The sequence below is a fragment of the Schistocerca gregaria genome, chromosome 9 (assembly GCF_023897955.1).
Source record: "Schistocerca gregaria isolate iqSchGreg1 chromosome 9, iqSchGreg1.2, whole genome shotgun sequence".
NCBI lineage: Eukaryota > Metazoa > Arthropoda > Insecta > Orthoptera > Acrididae > Schistocerca > Schistocerca gregaria.
In genome coordinates, this window is record NC_064928.1 from 167,900,522 (window position 1) to 167,921,955 (window position 21,434).

The 21,434-nt window shown below is 40.6% G+C and overlaps 1 protein-coding gene across 2 annotated transcripts in view; it reads left to right on the forward strand.

The window, feature by feature from the left end:
- Positions 1 to 21,434, forward strand: part of LOC126292166 (histone acetyltransferase Tip60) — a 92,956-nt gene that overhangs the window by 47,534 nt on the left and 23,988 nt on the right. For both annotated transcript variants that reach the window (XM_049986003.1, XM_049986004.1), the window contains exons 6-7: positions 10,946 to 11,029; positions 20,409 to 20,733. In XM_049986003.1, coding sequence (XP_049841960.1) covers positions 10,946 to 11,029; positions 20,409 to 20,733 — 409 coding nt within the window. The remainder of the gene's footprint in view (positions 1 to 10,945; positions 11,030 to 20,408; positions 20,734 to 21,434) is intronic.

Consider the following 21,434-nt stretch of genomic DNA (forward strand, 5'->3'; position numbering starts at 1 on the left):
CCTTAATTCAGAAACCTGAAATCTAGAATTGAGCTATGAGAAGCAGAAAGGGGTTATCTGACACAGTAAAATCTAGGAATACCCCAGTTCAGTTCTCTCACCACTGCAAAGATGAGAGGGGGTGATGAGAAATAGCTGAAATCTCTAAACTTTGATGAAGTTCCACAGCCCAATGTAATTTATAACAGATTATGTACAGAATATGGTGCTGACTTGGCACCTCTTCTAATCTTATCATCATAGATTCCTGGAACAAAAAACTGTGCCCAGTTGTTGGAAGAAAGCATAGGTCACACCCATCTACAAGAAGGGTAACAACACTAACATCCTCAACATCCAGTCACTGTAAAATGTGAGAACATGCTGAGCTCAAACATAGTGAAGTCTCTCAGACAGAATGATGTCTTCCACGCCACCGAGCACTGAGAATGATGGTTCAAACCCGTGTCCAGCCATTCTGATTTAGGTTCTGTATGATATCCCTAAATCACTTCAGAGAAATGCCGAGATGGTTCCTTTGAAAGGGCACGGCTTACTTCCTTCCCCATCCTTGACCTCGTTTGGTGCCCTTCCCAAATCAACCAACCATGCCAACCAGCATGGATACCAAAAATATCAATAATACGTAACCCAATTCACGCTTTTCACACACACACACACACACACACACACACACACACACACACACACCATCCAGCATGGATACCAAAAATATCAATAATATGTAACCCAATTCACACTTTTAACACACACACACACACACACACACACACACACACACACACACACACACACACACACTTAAAAGTATGCTTCAAGGTAGAATTAGATGAGTAAAATATGTGACTGGATTGATGATTTCTTAGTAGAAATGATGCACCATGTTATTTTAGATGGAGAGTCATCAACAGACATACTAGTAACTTAAGCCATTCATCAAGGAAATGCACTATGGCCTTTTGTGTTTATGTTTTATATTAATGACATCACACGATATTAATAAAAACTCCAGATATTTTTCAGCTGATACAGCTACACTTAAGGCAATACTGTCTGAAAAAAGCTGCACAAATAATCAGTCACATCTTGCAAGGAGACATCCCAGCAATCAAGTTTTTGTATTTTAATATTATTTTATATACATGCAAATATATGCTAATTAACACATACCTGATCACCATTTTTTATGAAAATTTGACATCATCTTGTTTTTAATTGCACATCACGCGCATTGCAAATACGAATTCTTCATTGTTAATATTTTATAAAAAGATTTTATAATTAAAAAATGTTATAAATGTATTAACCATCTTTCATAAAACATTAATAATTATAAATTTATATTTGCAAAGAAAATTGTAATTTTGTGTGTAATATGGAATTAAAAACAAGATGAAGTGCATTTTTTATAAAAGATTGTGATTAGGTATATGTTAATTAGCTTGTATGTGATGAATTTTAAATTTAAATGGCGTAGGTATTGGGGAGGGGAGGAGTCTAGCGCATGTTTCAAACCAAGGATCCATTAATTACCTGATTACCATTCTCCATTGTCACTGAATGAGCCATGCAGCCTGGCAGGAAAATTGACTTAATTTCAGCGAATTACAGTTCCTTGGAAACATTGAAGGTCAATTTTCTCAGGAATTTTTGAGAGTTGCATTGAACTGCTTTGGGAAATTGGTATTTGAGCTCTGAACCTCACGTACGATAAATCTAAAAAAATAATAATAATAATAAAATAAAAAAGTTCCTGGCAGATTAAAACTGTGCGCCTGACCGAGACTCGAACTCGGGACCAGAGTTCGAGTCTCGGTCGGGCACACAGTTTTAATCTGCCAGGAAGTTTCATATCAGCGCACACTCTGCTGCAGAGTGAGAGTCTCATTCTGGAAATAAAATAAAAAATTAAAAAAATACGAAATCTAATTGATAGGTATTCTTCTTGTTAGTAAGAGTCCAAAGTGGTGCAGAGGTTTGCAACTTAATTAAATGTTCAGAAATGTAAAACAAAAAATAGTAGTTTCCTATAACTACAATGGTCGTGAGCTACAGTTGCAAACACTAAACTCATACAAACACATGGTTGTAACAATTTCTGAGGATACAAGATGGAATATTTGTTTAGGCTCACTCATAGGTAAAGCAGGCGGCAGATTTCAGTTTATTTGTAGGTACTAAGAAAATGCAATAAATTTATAAATGAGACTGCTTACAAAACACTTGTGCAACCGATTCCAGAATATTGCTGTAGTTCATGGGACCCATGTCATACAGTATTAGCAGGTACTATTGTCCGCCCCCAGTAGCTGAGTGGTCAGCATGACAGGATATCAATCCTAAGGGCCCAGGTTCGATTCCCGGCTGGGTTGGAGAGTTTCTCCACTCAGGGGACTGGATGTTGTGTTATCATCATCATCATCATCATCATCATCATCATCATTCCATCCCCATCGACACGATAGTCGCCGAAGTGGCTTCAAATCGAAAGACTTGCACCTAGCAAATGGTCTACCAGACGGGACATTTATTTAGCTGGTAATATTGAATGTATACAAATAAACAACACAAATACAGTTGCAGGTTTGTTTGATACCTGGGAGAGAGTCACAGATGTGCAGAAAACTGGAACTGGTGGATACATGTAGCCAGACCGCAACTATCCCATGAAAACATACTAGCCAAGTTTTAAGAATGATCATCAACACTTTCAGCGCTGCCCTCTTTACACCCGGCACTTGGCTGTGAACTGGCATATGTAATGAATGTTTGAAATTAGATGGCAAAGAACAGGAAAATGATAGGAATACGGTTCTTGCATCGTTTAAAAGGAAAAAATAAAAGCTTTACATGATAATGAGTTTATTTTACAATATAAAATACAAATGGGTGTTGTTATTAAAAAAAGAAAACACAAAAATATAGTGGACAAAAAAGTTTTACGTGATCTCTCTCTTGAGTAATGCCATTATTACTGTATCTAAATTTAAAGCAAAATATCACTTGACTGTCTAACTGCCGGTACCTGTAAACTAGAGTATTTTAATAGTTCAGGTGTAGTTAGCCTTTGTGTGAAAATCCTGGAAACACTGTGGGACGCAAAGGTCAACGCCACAGTCCTCGCACCACCATCTACTTCCTTCCTGATGCGCTTATCCGTCTCTTTCTTCCCCCTATTTGAACATACTTTGTAGTACCTAGTAGTATTCACCTTGTTTGCAGTGGGTGGGACCTTCTCTGCAAAGTGCCTTGCAAATGTCATCTCAATTTGTCAGGATAAAGCGGCTTGTTGCTGAAAAATATTTCCGCCCTTCACAGCCAATTTCTTCCAGACTCTGTGAATAAAGTCTACTAGTAATAGATTTTACCTAGTGTTCTCTTTATATAAAATAAAACTGTTGACAGTTGATACTATAAACAAGTGGAAAAACAGCTTTTACCACCACTCAAAGTTTTTCGGGCAAACAGGCTCTTCACTTTATGAACAATTGAGACATATACATACCTGAATCATCACTTGTACTTTCGTCTGGAGAGTACGAATCCTCTTTGTCAGAATCATCAACTTCAGATCCTTCATCTCCATAAAGAATATCTAAGATCTCTGCCTCCGTCAACTCGCTGCGCAATATTTTCACGCTGCAGATAACTTCGACTTTGCAGTGCTCACAGCCGCTCCCAGGATGAAATAGCCAATAAATGCTTGCCTCTTGCGGAAGAAGAATGAAATATGTCCACATTAGTTGACGAAACTGCTTCGGAGACGCGCTTACGGAGCAAAATAAAGGCTTGCCCGTACGGTATACGGGCGCCATCGCCAACGTCAAGGCAGCCGCGCCTGTGTGGCATATGGGCACCGTGCCATAAGTGTTAAGTGAACTGTGTATCACATCTCTAGGTAACACGAAGATAGAGCCATTTAATCAATAGTTCCTTAAGCACTCCAGTCTCGAAACGAAGAATTTCAAATATGTGGTACAATGGGAAGTACCCTCAGCCATGCCCTTCACAGTGCTTTGCAGTCTAGCTGTAGATGTGACCTCAACTGAGAGGATTGTGGAAGCAGGTAAGATAATGGAGAGGGTTCAAGGCGAGAGAGTTGCGGGTGGGGTTGGGGAGGGATAGCAAGTATTTGTCTGTATTTGTTTCTCATCCTCAGGTCACCTGTTTACTGTAGAATAGAGAAGGCTGTAAATGGAAACCTTTCGGTATAGTTTTGGACTGATTTTTTGCAAGCAAAATGTCTACTTATGAAATATTATATGAAGTAGTTTAATTGAAATCTTCTGAGCATCTGTATTACTAAATGACTAATCCGGTGCATTTTTTCTGCATCCAGAGACAACAAAAAACTTTATTTTCAGTATTTTGCATAATTATTGACCAAATTCAAAAATTTAAAATACTGTCATAATCTAATTAATAAGAAGTACAATCTTATGTCGCAGGTTTAACCCAGTAAACCAAATATTAGAGCTAGAAAATATTTGTGTGCCTCAAGGCAGCAAAACTTATGGTGCACAAATCACTGAAATATTATTCATCCAGTATTTGAGAATGAAAGCACTTAGCAGCTTCCAACAAACTCTACAAATAATTTCAAACCTTCATGAAACTTTTTCTTGCTGACACCACCACAAAATAATGAAAGGAGAAATTTGATCCCTTGCTACATTTTGACTCTTTGTGCAGTCAGACTTCAGTATCAGGCATGACATTTCAGTATCTTACTTCATTACTACTACTATCTTTATTTGTAACACAATATGCTGACAGTATCTTCATATACCACCGAATGCAGCAGCAAAATTTTATCATTGTACAACATATAGTGTGGGGCATAAAATGTCATAAATATTGAGAATCTTGAAAGACTGACTTAAAATGGAGTGCACATTACCCATACTAAGTATACCCAGTGTTTGATTATAAGAGTACTTAGTGACTTCCAAGAAACTTGAAACATAATTTCATACCTTTTCCAAAGTTTTTCTTGTTTCGTATTTAGCATAAAATATTTAAGTAAAACCAAACAATGGAAAATCAAGGATGGAATGTAACAATATAATGAAAAGGATAGCTGCTACTCCCCAGATAGCAGAGATGCTGAGTCGCAGAAACACACAATAAGACATTTGTCAAAAATAGGCAACATGCGCGAGTGTGTGCGTGAAAAATGTGTGCGCACGCGCACACACACACGTGCGACCACAGTCTCTGGCAGATGGAGCCAAACTGCAAGCAGCAGCACATTATGAGAGAGGCACTTGGGGTGGGGTTAAGGAGGAGACTGGTGTGGGAAGGGAGAAGGATAGTAGGGTAGTGGTGAGGTATGGTGAAGTGCTGCTGGGAGCATGCAGGGAAGAGTTGGAGAGTAGGACAGCTAGGTGCAGTCAGGAGGTCAGACGGAAGGGCAAGGAGGGGCGGAGGGGGTAGCAGAAAAGGAGAGAAGCAAAAAGACTGGGTATGTTGGTGGTGTACAGGATTTTGTAGTGATGGAATGGGAATAGGGAAGGGGCTAGATGCATAAGGACAAAGACTAACAATGGAGGCTGAGAGGGTTACAGGAGCTTAAAATACATCCTACCCAGTTGCCTCTTCTATCATTCTATGCTGCTTGCAGTCTGGCTCCAGCTGCCAGAGACTATGGTTTTGTGTGTGTGTGTGTGGGGGGGGGGTGTCTATTTTTGACAAAGACCTTGTTGGCTGAAAGCTAACTTTATGACTGTCTTTTTGTTGTGCCTTTCTGCAACTCAGCATTCCCACAATTTGGTGAGTAGCATCTATCCTTTTCAGTGGGTTGTAATATTTAAGTAGAGTAATCTGGCATTAGAAGCAGTTTTATACATGGCAGTTTTTTTAAGAATTGGGTGTGGGGTGTTTACTGGTATAGAACTAAATGGGGAGATGACTTCAGAAGTGGAAGTAACATTGAGACATATCATGCAAAATCATCAGATGCAAAAGTAACTTCAGGAGTAACCCAGGGGGCCACTACTGTTCACAAAATGTAGACATGATGTGGTGAATGATAATGGAAATTCTATAGGGAAGTTTATAGATGATGGTGTTGTATAGGAAAGGTACATTGCCAGACAACTACACTGAAATACAGAAAGGCCTGCAGGGTATCCACACTTGTTGCAGGGTCTAACAATTCAATCTCGCCATGAATAAATGTGCTGCAGTACATAAATAGGTGGAAAGAATCGTTCTTTCTCAATTACGTGTTGGACAGTCAATCATTGAAACACTACAACTGTAAAATATATAGGAGCGTTCATCTTGAGTGATCTGTGAGAAAAACCACATGAAATTAATTGTTAGGAAAGCAGCTGCCAAGCTGAAATTTGTTGTAATAGCACTAAGAAAACGAGGTTTGTCTATGAAAGATGAGACACACATTTGTCACTGCTTTTCTCATCAAACCACAGTGTCATACACTACAAGAGATGTGTTGCGCGTCGCAAAGAGGGCTACTGTTACAAATCTGAGAGTTTACAAAGAGTTGAGCAACATATTACTTCCTATCAAATTCAATCAGTGAAATAATTCCTCTACAAAAATTGGAGAAATCACACGTTATGTGAGGCCTCACTGACAATCGTTCTTGCAAGTATTATTTGTGAGCAGAACAGAGAAGGGAGGAAATAGATCAGTAGATTGATAAGCTAAAAGTGTGCATCAAGACTATGATCGTACCTGAATCAAATTACAGCATGTACACGAGGGTGGTTTGATGAGTCTGGTAAAAAAGCAAGAAAAATATTTGTTCCATAAACAACTCACCTAACTTCTCAATGTAGTCTCCTTTGAGGAAATACATTTACCCAGTAATCATCCAGCTGTTTTGTCCCATTAAAAAATAGGTTCTGTCAAACTGCAAAATCCTCATTGACTTCAGCTATCACTTCCCCATTTGATGAAAATTTCTTCCCGACAAGCCAAAGTTTCAAGTTAAGAACAGGAAAATGTTACTTGGTACTAAGACTGCTGAATAAGGTGAATAGGAACCAATTCAAAGCCCAGTTCATACATTCTTGCCACTGCCATCGCTGATGTGTGGGATAGTGCATTATCTTGGTGGAAGAGCACTTTTTTGTGTGCCAACTTCGATCTTCTTGCAGCCAATGCAAGTTTCAAATTATTCAACAATGAAGCATAATAATGTCCAGTTATGGTTCAGTCTTACTCAAAGTAATATATGAGGATTATTCCTTGAGAATCTAAAAAAAAGTGGACATCACCTTACCAACTGACAAGATAATCTTTGCCTACTTGGATGCACTCTTTGTGACTACACTGATTGCTATTAAATACCATTGGACATTGCATTGAAATGTTGTGCCAGATGCACCATTGATTGACTGTGAGCAATCATGGCACCCACTTTGCGTGAGCTTGCTTCTTCATAGCCTATTTTCCATGCAGGATATTATGTACTCGCTCAGTTGAGATGCCTACTGTGTCAGCAGTCTCACAAATTTTTATTCATCAGTCTTGCATTATCGTGCCATTCATTTTGTCAATGGTTTCCTTCATGATAACCTCAATTGAATTGTCAGGGCAGAGTTCATCTTTGGTGTTTGTCTGAGCATGTTTAAATTCATTAATCCAAAAGCAAATGCAATCCAAAGGGACCATGAAGGTGCAGACTATGCATGAACTTATCCAACTCTTTTTTGATTTGTGTGGCAGTCCAACAGTTCAGATGAAAATGTTTAGTAACAGCACAAAACTTGGTTTTCTCCGTTTTCAATCTCTGTCGACACACTGACTAATTCAGGCGGCTGTCAACAATGAACTGTTTGTTGTATGTTGTTGAAATTCTTAATAAGATCCTTTGAGTAGTCGAGCTCACCAACCGTGGAGACACAACACAAATGTTCCATTCTTTCATGGAAATTTACCAGGGTAATTATAAACCCCATGATACATTTCAAAAAATCACAGATGTATGACCCATAACAAATGGTACAGTATATGAATGACAAACTCCTAATGCTTCCCCTCCCCAATAATGTTTATAAATGTTGTGTGTTAAACCTTCACAACATGGCCCACATATAGTCGGTAGTCCAGTTCTGCTCATACCTGGCCCAGGACATAAGGAATGATGCTAAGAACAGCTGTTGCAATGCCTTGTCAGGTTTTCGAGATTCTGTCATTTAGACTAGACTGATTTATCGTGTAACTGAAGTTTAATGGATTCCTTTTAGCACTCGTGTGGATGACCTCCCACTTTTGCAATTTGTTTTGATCTTCTGATGAATGTACTAGACAATAAACTACAGCATCATCTGCAAAAAACTTTAGACGGCTGCTCAGATTGTCTCTTAATCATTTATATAGATAAGGAACAGCAGAGGGCCTATAATGCTACCTTGGGGAACACCAGAAATCACTTCTGTTTTACATAATGACTTGCCATCAATTACTGTGAACCAATTTGAAATCCCTCGTCAGTAGCACTCAACACTCCTGTGTGTGTAAAGAGCTAGTTGTGTTTCACAGGAATAACATTTTCTAAATCCATGTTGACTGTGCATCAATATACTGTTCTCTTTGAGATAATTCAAAATGTTCGAATGCAATATATGTTCCAAAATTGTGCTGCATATCCCCATTAATGATATGGGCCTGTAATTTTGTGGATTACTTCTAATACCTTTGTTGAGTGTTGGTGTGACCTGTGCAGCTTTCCAGTCTTTGGATATGGATCTTTCGTCGATCAAGTGGTTGTATATGGTTACTAAGTATGCTATTGTATCAGCATACTCTGGAAAGAACCTAATTGGTGAACAGCTGGGACCAGAAGACTTGCTTTTTATTAAGTGGTTTAAGTTGCTTCACTACTCCAAGCATATCTACTTCTACGTTACTCGCATTGATTCAAATTCTGGAATATTTACTCCGTCTTCTTTGATGAACGAATTTCGAAAGGCTGTGTTTAGTGACACTGCTTTTGCAACACCGTTGTCAGTAGTATTTACATTGCTATCGTGCAGAGAAGGCGTTGACTGTGTCTTGCCACTAGCATTCTGTACATACGTCCAGACTCTCTTTGATGTTCTGCCAGGTCTTGAGGTACAGTTTCGTTGTGGAAACCTTTGTATAAAGATTTTTCCACACAGCTAGTAGAGCAATGATCAACTCTGCACTAGTTCGATAAGTAGTTTTCTAAGGGACTGTGCAACATCACATCCCTTACACGGTCCACTGCATGTTTTGATGCACCCAGTCAGGCTGAACATTGAGTGTCGTACAGGCAACTGTTGTCCTCAGATTTCTTATACTGCGTCTCTCTGTTGTTTAAACTTGTAGTGTCTTCTGAAGCTTTCCTCCGGACGCTCTTTTCACACCCATTACCAATTGACGATGGGCGAGTTCTTGCACATCACACGCTTTTCCTGCCTTGTTTGCTTTTTTTCTTTATCAACTACAGTTGGTGGCATCTCTCTCTGCAGTTTTCCAAACTAATTTACTGGCACCATGTTAAAAGAAAAAACTTCGAGAGTTTCTCATTCCTGTACTGCTATTCCTGTTATGCTATGTTTAGCCATTTACCTATACTGGTGTTTTAAAACGTTTAATTTGCTTTATAATTATCCTATGTATAAAACACAGTCTTACCATCAACTGTTATAGAACTATTAAGGTTGTATTGCTGTGTATGTTGTCTTGAGTGTTGTGTATTACCACAGTTTTTACTTTATGGTTGCAGTTTTCTTTTAAAATTTTGTGAGTCAGAATTAGTTAGTGCAAATGAAAAACAAATATGAAAAGAATGTGTATTTAACAAACAAGAATACTTAATGGAAGTGCTATAAAGTAATACTGGATTTTTGCTTTGTTAGCTATAGTGAATACTACAGCACGCACATTGAACACTTAACCGTAATTTTTGTATTATGTGTGTGTCTGGTAAAGGCTGTTTTGCAACTGAAGTGCACATTACAGATACATTAAGCAGAGTGATGCTTTTGGCTGGCACATCAGGATACATTTTCTGTTGCAACTTAGAAGATGCAACAAGTCCACTAAAGAGACAGCTTACACTACACTCGTTCGTCCTCTGTTAGAATATTGCTGCGCGGTGTGGGATCCTTACCAGGTGGGATTGACGGAGGACATCGAGAGGGTGCAAAGAAGGGCAGCTTGTTTTGTATTATCGTGTTATAGGGGAGAGAGTGTGGCAGATATGATACACGAGTTGGGATGGAAGTCATTACAGCATAGACATTTTTCGTCGCGGCGAGACCTTTTTACGAAATTTCAGTCACCAACTTTCTCTTCCGAATGCGAAAATATTTTGTTGAGCCCAACCTACATAGGTAGGAATGATCATCAAAATAAAATAAGAGAAATCAGAGCTCGAACAGAAAGGTTTAGGTGTTCGTTTTTCCCGCTCGCTCTTCGGGAGTGGAATAGTAGAGAGATAGTATGATTGTGGTTCGATGAACCCTCTGCCAAGCACTTAAATGTGAATTGCAGAGTAGTCATGTAGATGTAGATGTAGATGTACATACCACCTCACCATCCGCTTTGTTTTGTACACAGTTCCCTAATGAGAGAAAAATCAGTATTTTATTATTAAAGTATTACACTGCTTTCATATATTGAAAAATTGTTGCTCAGCAACAGAGTTACAATTTGGAACTTATTTTCTTTTTAGAGTCTAGCATTTTACATATCTTGGCTGAATATTTTGGAAGATGTCATGTTATATTTGGGAGATAAAATCTCAAAACTTTTAGTATATCTTTCTTGTATTTGTTTGACTGTGATGCAACATAAACTCATGAGCTATTGAATTACATGAATGTGTGAGATTTTATGTGCATCCACTGTGTTGTGTGGGTGGTTGGCAGACAGGACTCTACATTTTTGTGTGCCTTTATGATTGTAGTTATATTATAAAAAAATTGTTATCTGTCTCTTTCAGGAAATGGTTAACCTGCCTTGCATATACATATGCGAATTCTGCCTAAAATATAGAAAAAGTAGGAAATGTCTTAGGAGGCACTTGGTAAGTTTCAAACCACCATTTTTGTCATTTATATAGTTTTGATAAATATCTCAGTGATGTTGGTTATGTAGCTGTGCCGCTATTGTACTGAAACTTCCTCCCACCATAATTCACAATCTAGAACATAAACAGGCCCAAAATGCAGTCATGAACTGTCCTCTAAGAGCCTTAGTCCAAAAGAAGCATCAGGCCTTTCCATAGGCCCTACCTTTTGCTCCACTCCCAAATTCGATCTTGCTCAACTTGTTAAAGATCTCTCCTCTCCCAGTCTCTACATTGGAGACACTTCGTTGCCACCATCCCTACCAATTGTGCTCAACCCAAAATTAATACTGAACACTACCTGACTCAGTTCACTTGCATCACAATAATTTCCCAAAATCCTCAACATGGAAACCAACCTTGCATCAGCAGAAAGAACCGCAATCCACCACCTAAAAACTGATTCCAACCTTATAATCCTATCTACTGACAAAGGCTCTGCCACAATGGTTTGGAACTGCAGTGATTACCTGGCAGACAGAGTCTGCCGGCTGTTACATCCACCTGCATAAAAACCCTGCCACAGTGACTCCATTCCAGAAATCCAACATGATGCTCCTCATCATTAAGCCCATCCCAGAACTCCACCCCCCCCCCCCAACCCCCCACCCCGTTTCTCTTCCTCACCACCCCATGCACTCATGCCGTGTTCATGTTCTTTAAAGTCAGTTAACCCAACCACCCAAGACACCTTATTGTGGCTGGTTTCTGTTGCTCCCACTGAGGGAATCCTTGCACTCATGGATCTTTAGCCAATTACCCGAAACTTAACCTCCTGTATAAAACTCGCCAATTATTTCCTACACTCTCTCCATAATTCTAGATTCATTACCATATGGCACCCTGCTTGTCACTGTAGATGTCGTCTCCCTCTATACTGTAGTCCCCAGTGCCTATGGACTTGGCTCTATTGAACACTACCTTTCCAAATGCCATACTGACTACAGATTTACAAAGTACTTCCTGGTCACAATGATCAGCTATATCCTCACCCACAATTTCTTTTCCTTTGAAGGCAAAGCTGAACAAATCCGTGGTACATCGGTGGGCACAAGCATGGTACCATCCTGTGCCTCCCTGTTCATGGCCCTTTTACAGGAATTCTTACTAACCACCCAGAATCCCATACCCTCCTCCTGTCAGATTCATTAATGAGATCTTTGTGATTTGTTCCGAGCGTGGGGACACCCTATACACATTCCTCCAGAACCTCAACATCTTCTCTGTTCAATTTACCTGGTCCTCTTCATACCAACGAGCCACCTTCCTAGATGTTGACATCCATCTCAAAGATGGATACTTCAGTACCTCTGGCCATATCATACTTAACAACAACCAGCAATACCTCCACTCCAACAGGTGCACCCATTCCATACCAGGAAGTCCCTTCCATACAGCCAAGCCACCTGTAGTCATAGCATCTGTAGGGATGGGCAGTCCCTCTCCAAATACACCACCTGTTTGGTTAAGGCATCCATAGATTGAACTTATCCTCTCAACCTTGTTCAGGAATATATCTCCTATGCCTTGTCTCTCCAGCCACTTACCACCTCCAACATTCTCACTGTCTGTCTACAAGGAAGCTCACTCCCCTTGTGACCCAATACCACCCAGGACAGGAGCAATTGAATCATATTCTCCACCAGGGTTTCAGCCATCTCATATTGTGCCCTGATTTTAGGAATATCCTACACACTATCCTCCCCATCCCTTCAAAGTGGTATTCCACCACCCACCAAACCTATACAATATCCTTGTCCGTCTCTGCTCCACCCCTACCCCACACCTGATCCCAGTGTGTTGGCTCATAGCTCGCATCACTGTGGGAGACCTAGAGGCAAGACCTTTCCCATAAATCCTTACACAATCACCTTCTCCAGTCCGGTCACAGGCACCTCCTATCCCATCAAAGCCAGGACTAGTTGTGAAAGCAGTCATGTGATCTGCAAACCAAGCTGCAATCACTGTAATGCTTTCTGCATGGGCATGACAACTAACATACTGTCTACACAAATATGCACTGACAAACTGTGGCCAAGAGACAGCTGACCACTTGACTGCTAAACATGCTGCCCAACACAATGTGCATCATTTCAGTGACTGCTTCACAGCCAGGACCATAAGGATCCTTCCTACGAACAGCAGCTTTTCAGAATTGTGCAGATGCGAACTCTCTCTGCAGTATATTCTGTATTCCTGTTTACACCCATGGCCCCAGTCGTTAATAGTCCTTGTCCTCTCCCACCTGTCCCAGCTAACACTCGAGCAATACACAGTCTTCTGATCTATCAATGCATGCACTAGTCTTTTTCCTTTCCTCCAGTTCTCTCCTCTTCTGGTTCCCTCTCACCCCCAAGCATCCCAACTGCTCCTAGCAGCCCTACCCTGTCCCCACCACATCCCTTCACACTCTCAGAAGCAGCTCTTCATTTTCACCAACCCCTACCCTGCTATTCCTACCCCTCCCTGCCCCTCACCACCTACCTGTCCTCACAAGGGAACCTCCCCATCGCACCCCCCTCAGATTTAGTTATAAGTTGGCACAATGGATAGGCCTTGAAAAACTGAACACACATCAATCGAGAAAACAGGAAGAAGTTGCGTGGAACTATGAAAAAAATGAACAAAATATGCAAACTGAGTAGTCCATGTGCAAGATAGGCAACATCAAGGCCAATACACAGTCAGGAGTGCCGTGGTTAGCATGAGCAGCTGCGGTACGAGAGGTCCTTGGTTCAACTCCTCCCTCGAGTGAAAAGTTTACTTTCTTTATTTTCACAAAGTTATGATCTGTCCGTTCATTCATTGACATCTCTGTTCACTGTAATAAGTTTAGTGTCTGTGTTTTGCGACCGTGCCGCAAAACCGTGTGATTAGTAGACGAAAGGAGGTGCCTCTCCAATGGGAACCGAAAACATTTGATCGAAAGGTCATAGGTCAACCGTTTCCTCCACAGGAAAACACATCTGATATATTCTATACGACACTGGTGACGGCATGTGCTTCACATGACAGGAATATGTTGTCGACCCACCTAACTTGTACACTTGGCGAATGGGTAAAAAGATTCTTCTAACTTGCCCGATTTAGGTTTTCTCGTGGATGTGATAATCACTCCCAAAAAATGATGAAAACATAAGAGTTTATCACATAAACTGCAACAAATGAATGCAACAGTTTCACAGTCGCACAGTTTTCTCTGTGCTCTGTCGAAACATGTTTTTAAGTTTTTCCATGTGTAGACTGTCAAATCCTGCATATATGAGGCAAATCTGAACATGTCCTGGAATTTGGGAGAGCGAAGTTGATTGTGAGTGAGTGCTTGACCTTTGATAATTGTCTGAACATAAAAAAATAAACTTTTCAGTCGAGGGAAGACTTGAACCAAGGACCTCTCGTTCCGCATTGCTCATGCTAACCACGGGACCACGGTGCTCCTCAGCTCATATTATCCTTGATGTTGCCTATCTTGCGCATGGACTACTCAGTTTGTATATTTTTTTCATGGTTCCACACAACTTCCTGTTTTCTCGTTGATGTGTGTTCAGTTTTTCAAGGCCTATCCACTGTGCCAACTTATAACGAAATCTGAGGGGGGTGTGATGGGGAGGTTCCCTTGTCAGTACCCATACCAGATTGCTACTCCCATAGGTGTGGCCATAGTGACCAGAGACTGTGTGTGTGTGTGTGTGTGTGTGTGTGTGTGTGTGTGTGTGTGTGTGTGTTACACACCTGAGCCTAAAAACTTACCATTAGCCAAAGATTTGCCTATTAAAGAAATTGCTGTAATTGATCAGAGCAACAATTGAGCCGACCGAGGAAGTGGTGCTCTTGTCACAGACCCCTATCACTCTTAAAATAGTTAGGTATGTTAGGTGAGAAAATAAATTGCTCTTCAACTGAATATTTACTTAGTAATATGAATTAAAACATGGACGGAAATGGAGCATAAGCTACTGAATGACTTACTGATACCAAAACACAGTGTATGTGCCAAAACAATGCTCAAATTTGAAGTCATGCTACAATATTTTGCATAAATACTATCTACTATACACTAATTTCACCTAACATCAGCTTATATTAATTCTCACTGCACCCAAGTTACTGCAAAATATTCAATGCAGAGTCAGTAAATCTACTTTGCATGCAGGAAGAAGCTTTGTGAAAATAATCTCTTGCTTGAAACTAATTTAATAAAGAAAAATCATTTCTGATAAGCATCATCATGATCTGAATACTACATAAGGAAATCAACAGCTTGAATATCCAATAGAAACAAAATACTCTTACAATGCCACCTTTCAGTTGCTAATTATGCAGCGTAATACTTTTTGTTCTGACTATTCACTGAAAAGGTATGGCTGCGGTTATATTGTTTTCATAAAGCTTATACCACATTTAAAATACCAAAAGACATTTTCTGCTTTAATCTATAGACATTCTGTTAAATGTAATTCCTTCAGCAGCAATTGATATTTATGTAGGTAACTAATCATTGAATGTTTTGCTCAGTATAATTTTTAATTAAGGCTCCCTCAGGTTAGATAAAAAAAATGAAAAGCTAAAATAAAAATCCCACAGCAAATATCTTTAATAGTTAATGCAAATATTTATTCTTTGACAGAAGGGACACTTTTAAGGAAACTGATATAGGATTAGTCTAACCATTTAGTTTTACACACAATATAAGTTTCATTGGCAGCATGACCATGGATCATTTTCATAGTTCATACAGAGAAAAGTCTGATGTTATAGTACTTCTACACCTTTGTCCGTTTCCTTTCGCACAATTGAATATCTGCCTTTCCTCTTGCACTACTAGTAAATACATCTATATACATCGCGACTTTGACCCAAAATATTTCTTCCTTTGAATGTATATCTTCTGATCACTTAAATCCTGTCCTGGACCGAAAATGTTCGGAATTTCACTACTTTATTCACTACTAAATACATTAACAATCTGTTGAAAAATGTTTTTCAGCAAGCAAGAGTTCCTCTCTAGTTTTTTAAAAGTGACTTTATGTTCAGTAAGTTACTATTTCCACATGTGCAGTACCATGAATAATGTCAGTGTGATACTGCCATTATTCATGGTACTGCACATATTGCGTTCACAGTTAAATGTCCAAACACAAGCACTATACTAGCAAGTAATCAGCACTGTCTTTACAGGCATTAACAAGTAGCATATTAAGATAATTAAAAAAATGTTCAATCTTTCTCCATGCAGTGTTAATTTATAATAGTAGCTCACTCCCATTCCTGTTCTCTTACTCCGTGTTGATCGTACTCATGCATTACCACTATTTCATTTCCTGTTGATAATTCTGTACTCAGCTGACCATAAATCTTGGTCTTCATGTCCCTGTAGTTTAGTAATTCCCACTATTGAACTTCAACCCATCCATTTCTCTTTCTGAATTGTCTAACCTACCTGCTCTATAAGAGACCTCACTTTACACCCCCTACCCTCAGACATCAGATTCGTCTCATATAATGACACGGTAGCTCCTCAGTTTGCCTCAGAAGGGCTGAGTGCACCCTGCTTGCCGACAGCACTCAGCAGACTGGATGGTAACCCATCCTAGTGCTAGCCAGGACCGGCAGCACTTAACTTCGGTGATCTGACTCGAACCGGTGTTACCACTGTGACAAGACTGTTAACCCCATTACTTTCATGCTTGGAAAAATTTGGTACTGAAAACATCAACCAGTCGTGTAATTTCAGATCGGTTAACTACTGTTAGAAAACCATGGCCTCGGTGGTGTTGTATGGCCAAAGAATCTGGTACATCTGCCTAATATTGTGTATACCTGCCTAATATTGTGTAGCGCCGCTGGAAGCGTGCATAAATGCTGCAATACAATGTGGCATGGACTCGACTAAAGTATGAAGTAGTGCTGGAGGGAACTGACACCATCAATCCTGTAGGGCTCTCCATAAATCCGTAAGAGTATGAGGGGGTGGAAATCTCTTCCGACCAGCACGTTGCAAGGCATCCCACATATGCTCAGTAATGTTCATGTCTGGGGAGTCTGATACCCAGCAGAAGTGTTTAAACTCAGAAGAATATTCCTGGCTCCACTATTTAGCAATTCTGGACATGTGGGGTGTCGCATTGCCCTGCTGGACTTGTCCAAATCTGTTGGAATGCACAGTGGACATGAATTGATGCATATGATTAGACAGGATGCTTACGTACGTGTCACCTGCCAGTCATATCTAGACATATCAGGGGTCCCGTATCCCACCAACTGCACCTGCCTCACACCATTACAGAGCCTCCACCAGTGTGAACAGTCCGTTGCTGACATGCAGGCTCTACAGATTCATAAGGTCGTCTCGATACTCATACATGTCCATCCACTTGATACAATTTGAAACGAGACTCGTCCGATCAGGTGACATGTTTCCAGTCATCAACAGTCCAATGTCGGTGTTGACAGGCCCAGGCGCGGTGTAAAGCTTTATGTCGTGCAGTCATCAAGGATACACGAGTGGACCTTTGTCTCCGAAAGCCCTTATTGATGATGTTTTGTTGAATGGTTTGCACGCCGTCACTTGTTGATGCCCCAGGATTGAAATCTGCAGCAATTTGCAGAACGGTTGGATTTCTATCACGTTGAACAATTCTCTCCCGTTCTTGCAGGATCTTTTTCCAGCTGCAGTAATTTTGGAGATTTGATGTTTTACCGGATTCCTGATATTTGCGGTATACTCGTGAAATGGCCGTACAGGAAAATTCCCATTTCATCGCTACTTCGTAGATGGTGAGTCCCATCGCCCGTACACCAACTATAATACTATGTTCAGACTCGATTAAATTTCGATAAACTTCCATTGTAGCAGCAGTAACCAATCTAACAATTGTGCCTGACACTTGTTGTCTTATATAGGCATTACCGACCGGAGCACCGTATTCTGCCATTTACGTATCTCTGTATTTGAATACACATGCCTATTTTCAGTTTCTTTGGCGCTGCAGTGTATATACACAGTGCAAAATAGTAATCCTTTTTGAAAAAAACCATAATGTTTAAGTTTGAAATTTGGCCCAAAAGTGTCTACAGCCTTTCTCTGCAACGTTGTTGAAAGCGTGTTGCCTGATGTCACCCTCGGGATGAGTGATGCTTGGATCAGCAAGGTGTCGAAACAAAGGCCACCGCTCATAAATTCGTGTTAGCTGTTAGGTATGTTAACGATGTCTGACACCCCCGCAGCTGGGATATCGGTGCCCAGGTGCCAGAGCAGCTATGAGGGACCAGTCAGCTGAATGGTCATAAAAGTCTCTGACAGGTACAGATTTAATGTGCTCAACAAAGGTGCGTGGGTATGAATGAGGCTATTACCAAAACGGGTGTGGGCACCTTACAGGGACACATAGCAATTATTTTTCACGCAAATGCCAATGTTGCACATGTCTGTCACAGGAGGTGCAAAACGAGAAGCCTTTTAAAAAACTAAACTCCATCTGAACAGACCTTGAAAGGCTGCCGTGTCATCCTCAGCCCACAGGCGTCTGGATGCGGATGTGGGGGGGTATGTGGTCAGCACACCGCTCTCCTGGCCATTGTCAGTTTTTGTGACCGGAGCCACTACTTCTCAATCAAGTAGCTCCTCAGTTTGCCTCATAAGGGCTGAGTGCACCCTGCTTGAGCTCTCAGCAGACCGGACAGTCACCCATCCAAATGCTAGCCAAGCCCAACAGCACTTAGCTTCGGTGGCCCTCTTTACATACTGTGGTACACTGATAGTTTTGTTTTGTCCAGTCCAATAAATAATTCGGTAATATGAAGATAGGTCACTACTTTGAAAATTGGAAAAGTGGTGATCAATGAGCCTTAAACATTAAAAGGCTTTGTTATGATTTGGTATTCAAACAAAGCAGAAGTATCTCTCTCTCTCTCTCTCTCTCTCTCTCTCTCTCTCTCTCTCTCTCTCTGCCCCCCCCCCCTTTCTCTCTCGCATCCCCCTTCCCGCCCTTTCTCTCGCGCTTCCCCCATCCCCCCTTTCTCTCTCACCTCTCCCCTTACCGTCTATCTCTATTGCCTCCCCCATCTCCCCTTTCTCTCTCACCTCCCCCCTTCCCCCCTCTCTCTCGTCCCCCCTCCCTCCCCCTTGTCCCCCGTCCCCCAAAACACACACACACACACACACACACACACACACACACACACACACACACACATGAACACACTAATATGCAATTCCAAATTATTAACCTCAAGGTATGCTAATGTTTGCCAGAAAAGGTGAAATTATTCTAAAATCAAACTTCCATGTTCATCTCCAGTAGTGTTGTCAGATTCAGCAACATACAAATTCAGCTGTGCGTACCAGGAGAGTGAAATTTAATCATTTCACTGTTGTCCTAGAAAGTGCAAGTGTCTTAAGTTTGAGTCTCTTTGTAGCACTTACAGTAAAACAGTGCACACTATACAGGGCACATAATAATCCTGCCATGACAGTATAGCAGGAAAATGCTAATCATATCTTTCATCTTTCCATTGCTCTCTTTTTCCTAATACCTTTTGTGGATGTGCACAGGTCTTTATACGGGCCATTATTGCCCTGCATACCTTCATTTTCTTATGTTAGCATAAAGACATCGTTTCTCATCACCTGTATTGATACAGGATAGAAATGGGTGGTGTTTTTCACAAGCCAATTGATGACAGTCAAGCAGAGATGCACATTGGATCACCTACTGATTTTTGTGATTTTGTCTTAAAGCCTGCAACGCCCATACTCCCAATTTTTGAACCTTCCGCATTGCACGCAAATGTTGCACGGTGGTGGAATAGTCACAGCTCATCTTTTTGCAACGCCAAGAATGTCTTCCTGAACATGGAGTGTCACTAATGTCAAAATGATCCTCCTCAAAACAAGAAAACTATTTTCTTGCCATGCTTTGTCCAGTGGCATTATCCCCATACACAATGTAAATGTTTCTGGCTGCCTCCACTGCTCTCACCCCTATATTGATCTCAAACAGAAGAATGGGTCCGAAATGTTGATATTTCTCCACTGGACACTACATTTTCTAACATCCACAGCTCCGTCCACTGTCTCTGAATGACAAAATGACATAGTGTAAACTCAAATAGCACCAGTGAACTACAAATAAAATATGACAATCGATAAGTAAACCCATAGTGACTAGAATACCAATGTGTAAAAGAAAAATGCTATGAACTAATGCACCCACCCAATAAATAGAGTAAAACTTTTTCTGTTAATTGTAATACAATTCAGCCAGCTGTAATACTACTCTGTTGTGTTTTCCACAAGAGTACCAGTTAATGTACAGCTGCTTTATTTTCTGTGCAGATGAAATGTAACCTGCGGCATCCTCCAGGGAATGAAATTTATAGGAAAGATAGCATCTCATTCTTCGAGATAGATGGCCGTAAAAACAAGGTGTACGCCCAGAACCTCTGCTTGTTGGCGAAGCTGTTTCTCGACCACAAGACGCTCTACTACGACACGGACCCGTTCCTGTTCTACGTAATGACGGACGCTGATGCCCGTGGCTTCCACATAGTCGGCTACTTCAGCAAGGAGAAGGAGTCGACGGAAGACTATAACGTAGCCTGCATCCTGACTATGCCCCCTTACCAGCGGAAAGGGTATGGGAAACTCCTCATAGAATTCAGTAAGTACGACATCACACTTTTCATTAGATTGTAAGGTTATGATGTAGACATAAGCGGAAGAAAATAAGTTGCACTGGAGGAACTATTTCGTTTGTGATAGAAGGCAGTACACAGTCTTTCTGTAAAAGACTCTCTTAAAGTCCATGAAGAATGGCCTTAGTTGGTGTAAGGTAGGTGCCTGCTGTCTTATGTGCAGCAGTTGTAGTGCCTCATAAACCAGTCAGACCGTTGGCACTGCAGATGGTTGTTGTACAGAGCATAATCACATATACGTTACTAACAGCCAAGAAAATCTGCCATTTCAGAACAGTAGCTTAGAACAGGCCATCCTGTGGATCATAACAACACACAGATTCTGACGTGTTATTAAGGAACAATTTGAGACGCAAGTGGCCTCATATATAATGATGGAGCTTAAATTCAGTTTTGAATCCTGCTTGAATGTAATGAGGATAATTAAGATGAACTTATTTAGTGATTTGAGAGAGAATTTTTTACGAACGTTTCATAGCCAAGTGAAGAAGGGAATTGGGGAAATGGGGTGTCAGATTGATCGAGCTTGAAGTCTAGTTTTGTGAAGAAAGATTTAATTGCTTGGATGTAATCAGGGTAACTAAGAAAAAATTGACTAGTGATTTTAGGGGAAATCAAAATTTTTCATGAACACTTGCTGCTAGCTTTGTAAATCAAGTGTTAAAAA